The sequence below is a fragment of the Thermobia domestica genome, chromosome 1 (assembly GCF_964235325.1).
Source record: "Thermobia domestica chromosome 1, izTheDome1.hap1.1, whole genome shotgun sequence".
Taxonomy (NCBI): domain Eukaryota; kingdom Metazoa; phylum Arthropoda; class Insecta; order Zygentoma; family Lepismatidae; genus Thermobia; species Thermobia domestica.
In genome coordinates, this window is record NC_137454.1 from 262482803 (window position 1) to 262495112 (window position 12310).

The 12310-nt window shown below is 38.9% G+C and overlaps 1 protein-coding gene across 4 annotated transcripts in view; it reads right to left on the reverse strand.

The window, feature by feature from the left end:
- Nucleotides 1-206: 206 nt before the first annotated feature.
- rin (ras GTPase-activating protein-binding protein 2) overlaps nt 207-12310 on the reverse strand; it is a 116385-nt gene continuing 104281 nt past the window's right edge. For all 4 annotated transcript variants that reach the window (XM_081726188.1, XM_081726191.1, XM_081726182.1 and 1 more), the window contains one exon: nt 207-3171. In XM_081726188.1, coding sequence (XP_081582314.1) covers nt 2908-3171 — 264 coding nt within the window. In that variant the 3' untranslated portion in view covers nt 207-2907. The remainder of the gene's footprint in view (nt 3172-12310) is intronic.

Below are 12310 nucleotides of genomic sequence, written 5' to 3' on the forward strand. Positions count from 1 at the left end.
ATCAAAGGACTAAACAAAAATGGTCCAAAAACTGAATATCCTTAAACACGAGGAAAATACGTTTTATACACTACATTTAGCCCTGAGAACTGTACTATATTTACATATTCATTTCTACATTCTATTTACGTTTTAATCTATGGGTAATTATAAAAAAAAATACCTGATGATCCGTGTAATTGGAAGTATGTAACAAATAACAACTCTTATATGTTTGTAACTTTTAATTTATTCCTTGTTCAATTGCAAACCATTATAATTATTTCTGTTGATGTGGACAAAAACTGAAATTATTTCAAAACTGAACAAACCATTTTCTAGACTTGACTATTCAGAATTCCAGTTTATTTCTTCCACTAAAGATATTCCTAGCTTACAGCAAAACAAAGTTCCAGTGCTTCGGGGCACCTTACCATAAAGACCCAAGGAAATAAAAGCGCTGGAAAGAGGGAAGTGCGTTTATGTATGTGTGAGTGGGTGGGTGACAATATCTACAATATTCTTCTTTTAACCACTTTAGACAAGAAATTAAAAATAATAATAATAAGCAAAATAACGTTTTATCTTTTTAAGCGTAAGAAACAACAAAATTAAATGTTTTGTATTGTTATAAAACCAATGAGAAAATTTCTTTTCTAAGCCACACTAATGCTCACTTTACAATACATGACAGGTACTGCCCGAAGAAACTGGAACATTGTTGAAGATAATGCTTTTGAGACATTGAAGAGAAACAATGAATTACAAAATTAATCCTCATTAGACTTTTGTTTTTCTTCAAATCCTTCCGATTTCACCACGAGAATTAACTGTCTTTTCCCACAAAATCGAATTAAAAAAACATCCACCCACACACACACACACAAACAAACTATTCATCTGCACGTCTTGTTAAGGCAAACACCACAACAGCATATATATATTTATATAATGATTTTTGTATGATTAACGTTATCACTCAAAAAAAGAAGTCAAGAGCATCTTGACTATGGCTTACATACTATGTTTCATTTCCATTAAAAACATAAGACTATCCAAAAAATTTAGTTTCACATACACAATCTTTCACTTCTTGGAGTTTGATAAAATATTAAATTATATGATAAATAAATAATATAATAATAATAATAATAATAATAAAAGCCATGTCAAGTTGCCCTTTAAAAAAGCCTGTTCACTTATAATACTCATGGAAAGAAAAAAAAACATTAGGTTGATTATCAAAACAGAATATAGGTAAGCTTTCGTACCGAAGTCTTGCTGCAAAAACGCTATTTCTTTGTGCACCCTTCACGATTATTCTTTAGTTCTTTTCCCAATGGCAACATAATAGAGCTTAATTGCTCCGTAAAAATAACTTGTATGAAATCCCATAGCATGAAAGGGAAATCAGTCCTATTTTTCCCCTCCTTTATGAACACATTTAACTACGTGATTTTTTTTTTTTTATTTTAATTTATGTATGCATCTATAACTGCCCAACAACTTACTATCTGCAGCAAAACCACAGTAAGTAGATGACAGAGTGCTGCAGTCACATTTACTCTTATTTGTTGGTTTACCTCCTTTTTTCTTAACCCAACGCACACACTCTTATGTGACCATACACACAACCACAACATGACGCAGACATAACAAGTTCACTTTTATATGCTTTCATACAAGTACACACACCACCTCTGGCAAATACGTTTACGTGGGCCATATACCACAGAGGTCATAGACTAGAACAGGTTATTTTGGGAAGAGGATTAGAGAAAGCTGTTATAAGAGGGATGTAAGATGTGCATTAAGTCCAATTTAACCTAACTGGTTTTTCATATAAGATGCATTGGTAGTAATAATAGGAGGAACCGTAAGGGCTGAAGTACCAAACATCCTCAAAAAATTTCAGTATAGCCACAGCAGAAACCAATCTTGAACCCGTTGTGGAAAATAAGTATTTACATTTCATTAACGATTGGAAGCTTTGGCTTTACTGCATACTACACTAAACATGGGACTGATTATCAAGTTCTTTCCTTTTTTAAACTTTTTAAAATCTTAGAAACAATAGCATCGTATATAATAATTTACGATTTTTTAAAATATAGTTCCATTTCAACTGTTACAATTGCTTCGAGCCAATTCTGGCCAGTGTAGTACAACAGGAAGGATGGATCTTCAAGTCAGCAGAGAAACTTGAACTATTGTGCAGCAAAATTAACTCACTGCGAAGAAGAGTTGAGCTATCACATGGGAAATGGGAAGGGAATGAACAGGACAAGGGATTAAAAAGGCTTTCAACAAAGTTTCTGAAGTGCTACAAGGATTCTTGATTTGCCACAGAAACAAAAATCAACTACAAATATTTGATACTACTCAACATCTTTCCATGGAATTTTATAAAAAAAACTATTCAGCCTTGTTCATCATCATCTTACACAACAGACTGAATAAAGAGGCTCACAAAGTTTTTAAACACTCCTCTAAACACCCACATTTTCAATTCACAACACCCCACCCCCCGAAAAAACAACAGAAGACACAGCACGCCACGCACTGATTCCGTTTGTTTTCTTTCTTTTTTGTTTTTGTTTCTGCACAGCGAAACCCAGTCATCCTGGAAAAATAACTTATTCAATCACTTATAAGGAAGAGGGGGATCAGGGATTGAGTGCTATGCATGTATTTTTTTAAAGACTGTTCCAATGGCAACGTTGCACTCAGCTGAAAAGCACTGTTTCCTTCACGGCAAAACAGCACTTTCATCCATGTCCTCATACTTTCCTGCAATACTGGTCTATTCTGCATAGAACACAGTCCAGCTTACAGTGATTATTTTTAAATCTTTTTTTCGTTTATCACTTTAACAGAACTTACAACTCAAATAAATTGTACACACAAAACTAAGATGTGAGGTAACGGTTAACGTCGTCCATAACCTCGGTTCATTCCACCACCACGACCTTCCCCGCGGTTGCTAAACGTGGTCATTCCTCCACGACCACCTCGTGACATTCCCATCCCCATGCCACCACCTCTCATCATTCCCCCTCCACCTCCTCTGCCTGAAGAAGGTCTTCCTACCATATCACCAGAGCCTATGCCACGTCCACCTTCTTGCCTAGGTCTAGTCTTCTTTTCTTCTACATTCAACTTTTGACCACTTTCATCCGGGAAATAAATAGGCTATCAAATAAAAGAGAAAGGAAAATTAATATTTTTTAGATTTATATACTATATTAATAGAAGTCAATAAGATATAACAATTCTTAAATAACGGAGCTAAGGCTACTAGTTAAAAAATTACATATTTCTAAACAGTACCTCTCGTAAGACACGTTACAATAATTCAAGAAAAAGTCAAGCATTATAAAACCGTAATTAAATCACTGTTTTCAAAAGCAGATAAAGCTGCTTTTATGCTAACGAAATAATGATTTTTTAAACTAAAGGAAAGTTTACTTGACACTTCACTACAAACATTTCATTATCTAGTTATAGCTACGAAAAACTTAAACTGACAAGTAATGTTTTCTCTTTCTGTGCACTGCGTGTTCATTTGCTGTAGGCCTATATTGCACATCGGGGAAAATTAAAAAAAAAGCACCTAGTTTTTAAATACATCTGAGAAACAGTAATTGCTACTGCCAACACTGCATTTTCTCTTTTGTTCTGGTGATTTGCATTTCCTTCCCTTGTTTCCAACACACTAAATTTGAAGATACCCACACCAAACTCTACACAGAAGCACAATGTTGCAAACAGACATGGTTAGCATAATAACGAGGGTCTTTGAACTAAAATATTTTCATCATTAAATTAACAGATATTACTATTGATATCTTAATTTATAGTTAAACATGTAGCTCTTTTATATATATATATATATATATATATATATACAGGATCGTAAGAAACTATTTCAACAAATTTCGGGAACTGATTCATGACACCGAAACTAGTAAAAACGTCCTCTGAAACTTTGGTCAGTGAGGGATAGTTTCGGCAATATAAGGTGCCGAAAGCATGGGAAAATGAACTTAAAGAGGGTTGTAATTCAAAAACAACGCAACGTAGATAATGCGGTTTAAAATACATACCTGCCCTCTATGTCATACCTGCTCGATTGAAAAATATATGTTTCAAACCTACAAAGATGTGCGAGGGATTTCCTATAACCTAGCAAGTAAAGATGGGTCGAAATCCTTGTGGATGGAGAGGTTTCCCCCGCTGATAACCATAATTCGTCATAATTTGTACGTAATAAGTCGATATCTCAAAAAGATACAAACAGAATGGTTCATAAATGTGAAAGCAAGTAATGAACAACGTTCAGAATATGTGTCGCGAGCAAACTTACGTTTAAATTGACGGAAATGTAAGGAGTAGCATCAGAAACACAAATGATTCTAGACATCAATGCGAACATGGTTCCAGTTTGTATTTTGCCCCGTCTATGTAGCAGCAGCGTACGAAAATCCTACGCCGGGTGTAAGATCATTAAGAAAGTATCAGGAAATACGAGAGAGAGACATGTGGTCTAGGTTCCATGCAAATGTAGCAGTACCGAGCAACTGGAGCTGGACGAGCATGGTGCTGAAATGATCATGGAATGTCATTGAGTGAGATGGTCGATGAAGGCAATCATGAACGAAAGGCACGATGCGGAAAAACAAAGTATTCTGAACGCATAAACAGCAGGAATAAAACTACAAATGTGATTGCAACTTACGTCGTTGGAAACCAGGAACCCACAGGTGCACGGACGATCGCTTCATCACAAGCAAGCACATAACACTGATTGGACTCTTATGTTATCACTGGGATCCGTACCTCGAATATGTAATGCTAACACATGTAGTAGTGGTAACCATAGCAAATGTGCTCACGCAAACAAAGCAAAAAGCGTAAGACACTGAGGCAGCGAAGCAGAATAGTAATACAAACCATAATACGACACAACTAGTACTACTACTACGACCATAAATAATAATAATAATATGATGATGATATGGCTTCACTGACTACCGGGTCGCGACTCGGGACATTTGCATCGGTAAATGATGTGTGATTACGTGTAAATTCTACTGTGGAGCCACCTATACGCTGGTGGTGGAACTGTTAAAGATGTGAAGGACCTACCCGGCACGCAATAAGCATGGTCTTGCGGAGAAGACTTCAGAGTACTAACCCGAGAAATGATGGTTCGCTCCTACTGTAGTGTTATACTGGATTTTCTTTTTGTGTACTGCATTTACGAAAAAGCTGTTTTAATTACATAACGCTTTATGGTTGTGTTATGGCTATAACACAACGGAACTAAATGAGAGAATCGGGGGAAGAGGGGAAAGTGTTTCGAATGCAATGTCGTGATGCGAACAACTCTTTGGCAACGTTTGGCTGTTGAGCACAAGTGACTGACTTAGCACACAACTCGCACCCTGGTAGAATATGTTTGGGAGATAGACAGCCCCTCTGTTATGCTTTAATGATCGCTTGTTCATAGCACAATTGGACTTGGTGTGTTAGCAAAATGGCTCAATATTCGCACTGGAAACAGGTGGACAATGCTTTTTACGCATGGGCAGGGGAATGGAAATGAGCGAGCAGCAGCACGGTTGTATCAGGAACAATTTCCAGATCGACAACAACCAGTTAAGATATTTGCGGCTGTGTATCAGTCTATCTGAAACCGGTACACTATTCCCTCGGCAAAACATCGACGGACGACCGCGTCGAGTGCGCACACCGCAGCTTGAGGAACGTGTTACAAATGGTGGAAAACGATCCTGGTACGAGTTCAAAACTGGTGGCTTGTGAGACGAATGTCTTGCATGTGACGATTTTAGCTGTTCTTCATGCTAATGCGTTGTATCCGTATTACGTGCAAAGGGTACAGGGACTAACCGATGCGGATTTTCGCCTGCGGGAAGGTTTTTGTCGGTGGTTTATCCGTCAGGACAGGAACTGTTTGATATTTCTATTGTCTATAATGTTTACGATTGACGCGACATTCGGGAGGAATGGCATTAGAAACGTTCTATATAAGTTCCCCAGGACCACGGGACAAGGATTTCTAAATTTATTCTTCTTTATTTTCGAGTCCAGATACATATGGGAAATTTGAGTTTCATTTCGACAACAAACTGAGTTCATCGCCTGCGTGGAAGTTCATCTCTCTCTGACGTCTCTACAGAAAATTACTGTTAATCAAGGTTTACCATCTATTTGCTGCTGTATAAGATTGAAAGGGCCCTGTCGCATGTCCTTCCCTCCCGATCTCTATCCTCTGGACTTTTATCTTTGAGGCCACCTGAAGAGAGTGGTATATGGTATATGCTAGTCCCGCTACTGATACAAACGTGCTGGAACAACATCCCCGGGACGCCTCACAGTGGTCCGAATACCATAAAAGGTGGACGAAAGTCATTTTGCGAAGTGCAAGTTACAGACACAAAAGAGCTGTAATAGTCATCTTCGAGAATCAGTTCATGAGAATGACATGGTATTGACTGAATTATCTCTTAGTGCTGGTAACTGCAGACGTCCCAAAATAGCGGAAGTTTCGTTGCAGGAAATTAGCAAATGTGTGACTTGAGTTTGGGAAATTATTTTCCAAGCAACCGTGAGACCGAAGGGTCATACTGTAATTATTATACACTGGGCATAGTATTGTGTGCGTGACACAAAATGAGCAATGTATATTGCATCGTAGTAGTTATAATAAATACACATATTCGTACTCGTGTGTATTGGAGTACAATAGACTACTTGCAAAGTTTTTTTTTTTTTTTTATTTATTTATTAAGGATACACATGTACACCACGAAATTTAAACATGGATAACAGACGATAGTTGTCAATATGCTGTGTAAGTTTAATTGTCTACTTCCGTCTGTAACAGGAAATATGACGTTGAAATCATGCCATTGAAGGTGATTCGCTGGGGTGGCGAGACGAGCAGGAGATACGCAGGTAAGCGATTGTGTTTGTTTGACCGTGGAAGCACACGTGGTGAGATGGAAACTATAGAGCCACAAGATCTATCCCATTTGGAGTTCGAACATTCCATCCTTGATGCGCACATTCGATTTTTTGAGTATATATCTTTCATATCTTCTATAGATTAAATTTTCAGAAATTGAAAGCGAATGCGAAAGATGGAATCCGTCAAATGTTCGAAAGCAGGAAACGAATTATCCAAGAGAGGTTCAGAAGTATACTAGGCCTCAGTGTGGATATTCCCAAGCCTGGTTATGGAACTACCAATGATGGCAATACTGCCCTCAGGTTCTTTGCAGCACCTCAAATAGCTTCGGAGGTAATAGGGATCAGCAGTTAACCACACGTTTCCGAACTATCTTGACAACAATTTCCTGACATAGATATTGCAAAATTCAACACGTACTGCATAGAAAGTGCTCAGTTATTTGTGTGATTATACCCATGGTACTACATGCCACCCACCGTGCACGATGTTCTTATTCACGGGTCAGTAATTGTGCATGCAGCTCTACTAACTGGGAAGCTTTCAGAGGAGATCCTTGAATCTAGACACAAGGATGTGCAGAGATACAGAGAACACAACACTCGATAAATATCAAGAGCAGACAGTAATTCGGATCTTTCAAAGGCTGATGTTGAGTTCGGATCCAGTAATTTCCACCTTGGTAGGACTACCAAAGAAAACCCAGAAACTGCCTCAGGATGTGATTGCGCCACTGAAAATAACCACACAAGATGACGAATCTTCAATTACTTCGTCTGAAGACGAATTAGGCCTGTAACCAGGAAGTTCATTGTAAGTGCTTATTAGCATTATCAACTACTACTACTACTTTTGCTCTGCTATATTGGATCCTCTATTTTTAATTTTACACATAATATGAAATTCGTATGTGCCTCATATCGATTTCAGTTCCGTAACCTCCATTTTATACATTTTTCCGCCATTTTGAAATTTACAATTTTATTATAAAATTTGTAATATGTGACCGTGCAAACTTCTGTACCCATTTTCAGATCCATCATATGAATTTGTCACTTTTTGATTCTCCATATTGGATCAGCCATTCTGAATTTTTCATTTTTGATATCAAATTCGTAATCACTAATCTTGAAAACCATTGCCATACCGTCTCATTACATTTCAAAAACTCCTTCCTATTTTGTGCCCCTTTTCGCTATTCGGACCACTGTGTGTCTGTCGTGCTATTCGCCAAGACCCTGTTATCTTCATAAGGGTTCGACAGTCCATGCGTCGACGTTGGAATGCGTGCATCACAACGCATGTTGGTCACTTCAAGCATCAGCTGTAAGGCAATTTAGGTAAGCCCACTACATTGTACACTAATGTTTCTACTTGTCCTTTGGTTATTTCACCATAGTTTTGGCCTATTTGTATGTCTTCTCATGTTGTCACTGACCAGACATATGGGCCTGGGTATGGAAACTTTTTCTTCTTCAACTTGCACAGCATATATTGTCATCCGCCATTTTCAATGGGTTTATTGAAGAATCGAATATGAATTGTGTGTTTCTGATGTTAATTCTTACATTTCTGTCGATTTCAAGGCAGGTTTACTCGCGACATACGTATTCTGAGCGTTGTTCATTACTTGCTTTCACATTTATTACCCACCCTGTTTTTATATCTGTTTGAGATATTGACTTATTACGTACAAATTATGATGAATTATGATTATTAGATGGGAAACTTCTCCATTCACAACGATATTGACCTATTTTTACTTGACAGGTTATACGGAATCCTTGCGTTCCTTTGGTGAATCCCTCGCACACATCTTGCGGAGGTTCGAAACATCTTTTCGAATCCCGCAGGTATGACTTCGAGTGTTATGTTTAAACCGCACTTTCTACGTTGCATTTTCTTGAATTACAGCCCTTACAAGTTTATTTTCCCACGCTTTCTGCAATTTATATCGCCGAAACTACCCCTCTCTAACCAGAGGACGTTTTTGCTGGTTTCGGCGTTGGGAATCAGCTCCCGAAGTTTGTTCAAATACTTTTTTTTTTTTTTTTAACCCATCCTGTATAGAATTACTGCTTTTCTAAATTTAACAACATCCATAAATAGGAAAGTATAGAACGGCGAATACTTTAATAATTAACGAAATTCCTGCAGTTTTAGATTTATGAAATAGTGTATCACAAATTATTCTGAATAACATATGAAGCTGCAAGGTTTATAAAACTTTGCATTATCACACCAATTTCCTTTGCATTATCATTAGTGAAACACGATTTAATAAATAGTGGATCGTTACACATAACGAAGAGGCGTCAACATCACCGTTTTTCAACTTTCAAACTGCTATGCAAAGTATCGAAAGAATTATATAACTACTATGTTTATCTGTTAATCTGTCGACATGTCTCAAAGCAAAAGTACTCAGAGATATCGAGAAATGGTATTTTGGAATCGATTCAAGTTCCAATAATGACTCCATCATCAGTTTACCCTCTTATTTAAGCCGGAAGCAGTAGAAATTAAGTCTGAGGTTTCAATGATGATTAAAAGAACAAAACGGTAATAGATAGCGACAAGTAGTTGATTGGAATCTTGCAGAATTTAAAAAAAAAAATATTAATAATAATAATAATATCTTTATTTGTATGCCTATTAAGACCGGAAATGGTAATCATTTAATACGACTGTAGAGTCCAAAAGCTGCCTCAGGTAGACCGAAAGATGGCCCAGTTATCGGAAATGGGGTTAAAAAAGAATAAGAACGAGCGTTTTCTCAGAAAATACAGTACTGTACTTACATATATTTGTTGCTTGAGAATAAAACACAGAATAAACTGCCCAACTATTCTTAAACAAAGGAAAAGTACGTACTTTATGAAGGCAAAGAGCGTTTACTACACATGAAAAAAAAATTAATGAATACACACTGTACAGTAATTTACCTAAGACAGACCTCAGAAAAATACTTGCACGGATCTGGGCGCGTTTTTTTTTTTCTGTCACGGTGTGGCCGAGTTATCCGGACTGGCGGGTTATCGAGGTCTTTTGTACTCTTCTGTGACATTAAAAATAAGAAATAAAAAGGAATAATAGCACATTATCCCAGAAAAATATAAATTAAAAGCGCAGTCAATAGCATAATAAAAGGTGTCAGTTCAATAAAAGGAGTTAAAATGTCATAGCAACGTTGGGCAGCCCGTAATTAGTACTGGATATGACTGTGCAGGAAAGAAAAAAAGGCAGGAAATGCTATGACAAGCATAAAACCAACATGAGAATACAGAGAAGCACTAGATAAAAAGATAAATTAATTAAAAAAAAAAAAAGATTAGGAATGCACTCACAAAGCCGCCAGGACTTGAGCATGGTGTAGGAAAGGACTTGAGCATGGTGTAGGAAGGAGAAAACTGAGGATCATCTGGGCATCGTCTCCCAGCAAAGTAGGTGTATCAGCTGGTAGTCCAAGGAGGGCTCGCTCAGGAGCAAGAGGAAGACCCTTCACGAGAATATGGCGGATAATAAGTAATGCACCACAAAGGGTGCAGGAAGGCGGATTCTGCCTACGCAACAGATAGCCATGGGTCAGATGGTTATATGCCTGTTACGCAAGCGTGCTAATCGTCGTTCTTCTAGCTGTGAAGGACGAGAACTCGTGGCCCAAACACCAAGCTGAGGCTTGACAGAGTGCAGTTTATTATGTAGGTGCTTGTCCCAGTCTGTCTGCCAGCGCTGAAGGAAATGACAGTCGACGACACGACGAAGATCTGAGCTGGGGATCGGTAACTGATAGTCAGATCCTGTAAGGGCAGCTTCCTTGGCAGCTCGGTCAGCACGCTCGTTTCCTGGGATACCAAAACGGCCAGGCACCCAACAAAATTGTATATCACGTAAGAAATGGCAATAAAGTAGAATTTGCGAAACAAATCGGTGCAAAGTCGAGACGTAAGTAACGCTACATAAAGCACTGCTGGAATCAGAGCAGAGGAGAATATGTCGAAGATGGCGTCGACGAATATAATGCAGAATCTGCAAAATAGCTACTAATTCAGCCGTGAACACTATAGAGTTTGGATGGAACTTGAAAACAACGCTAAGATCAGCCGTGGGCAAGGCACAAGCAATAGAGTCTTCGTGCTTCGAACCATCAGGGTAGGTTCGGTACTGATCCAGAAAAGAGAACTTCTGACAAAATTCTTGACTACTGGTGACAGGCTTCTGAAACTGCGCCAGAGCTGTGGAAGAACAGTCCACGGAGGAATGGGCAGTAAGCCTAATGAACAAAATGCAGGAACGTTCATTCCATGGGAAGCCGCAAGATCTATAGCATGAATGCCAGAAGGCCGAGTAGCAGTAGATCGTGCTTTATAACTGTCATAGCGAGTACCAGATTCAAAGGCGAATGCTAAAGGATGATTAGGTTTTGCACGGATATGGATGTAATAGCGCAGAAGCAGGCAATCCCGACGGTGGAAGAGAGAAGGTTCATGAGCCTCAACATGAAGATTAGAAATAGGGCTGGTCTGGAAGACTCCAAGGGCTAGACGAAGTCCAAAACGATGAACAGTATCCTGGGAACGTAAGATGGATGATCGGGCAGAACCATACGCAACACAGTCATAATCCAGTTGAGAGTGGATGAGGCTACGATACAGATGCAGCAGCACTACACGATCAGCACCCTACGGAAGATGAGACACCAAACGTAGTAGGTTCATGGAGCGGAGACACCGGAACAGCCCAGGTGAGTAGTGTGTCAAACTGCATGCCCAGAAAACAAACAGGCTCCACACAGGAAAGGCGACACCAGCCAAGGAACAACTCAGGATCATACGCACAGTGACTAAGGTGTCAAAAATGAGCGCAATGTTTTCTGGTGAAGGAAAAGGTGAAACCAGGACTGGCAGACCATCGATCAAGGAGATGGAGTGCCAACTGCAACTGACGAATAGCCCGGAGATCACGTGATCGAAGTAGATTGTAAAATCATCCACATAAAGCAGCCCATGAACAGGAGTGGAGAGCTATGACATCACGCTGTTCATCGCCATAGCAAACAAAGCAACATTCAACACACTGCCCTGCGGGACTCCAATCTCATGCGGAAACTGAGCAGAAAGAGCAGATTCAAGTTTGACTCTAAAATAACCTTGTTGAAGAAAGAAAGTCAAGTAGCCACGTTAAGCCCAAAAGTACAGTTGCCGTAACGCCAAGCCGTGTCGTAAGCCTTTTCTAGGTCAAAGAAGATTGCTATCATATGTTCTTGGTGGCGAAAGGCATCCTGGATAGCACTTTCAAAACACATGATCAGTAGTTGAACGAAAGCGCCGATAGCCA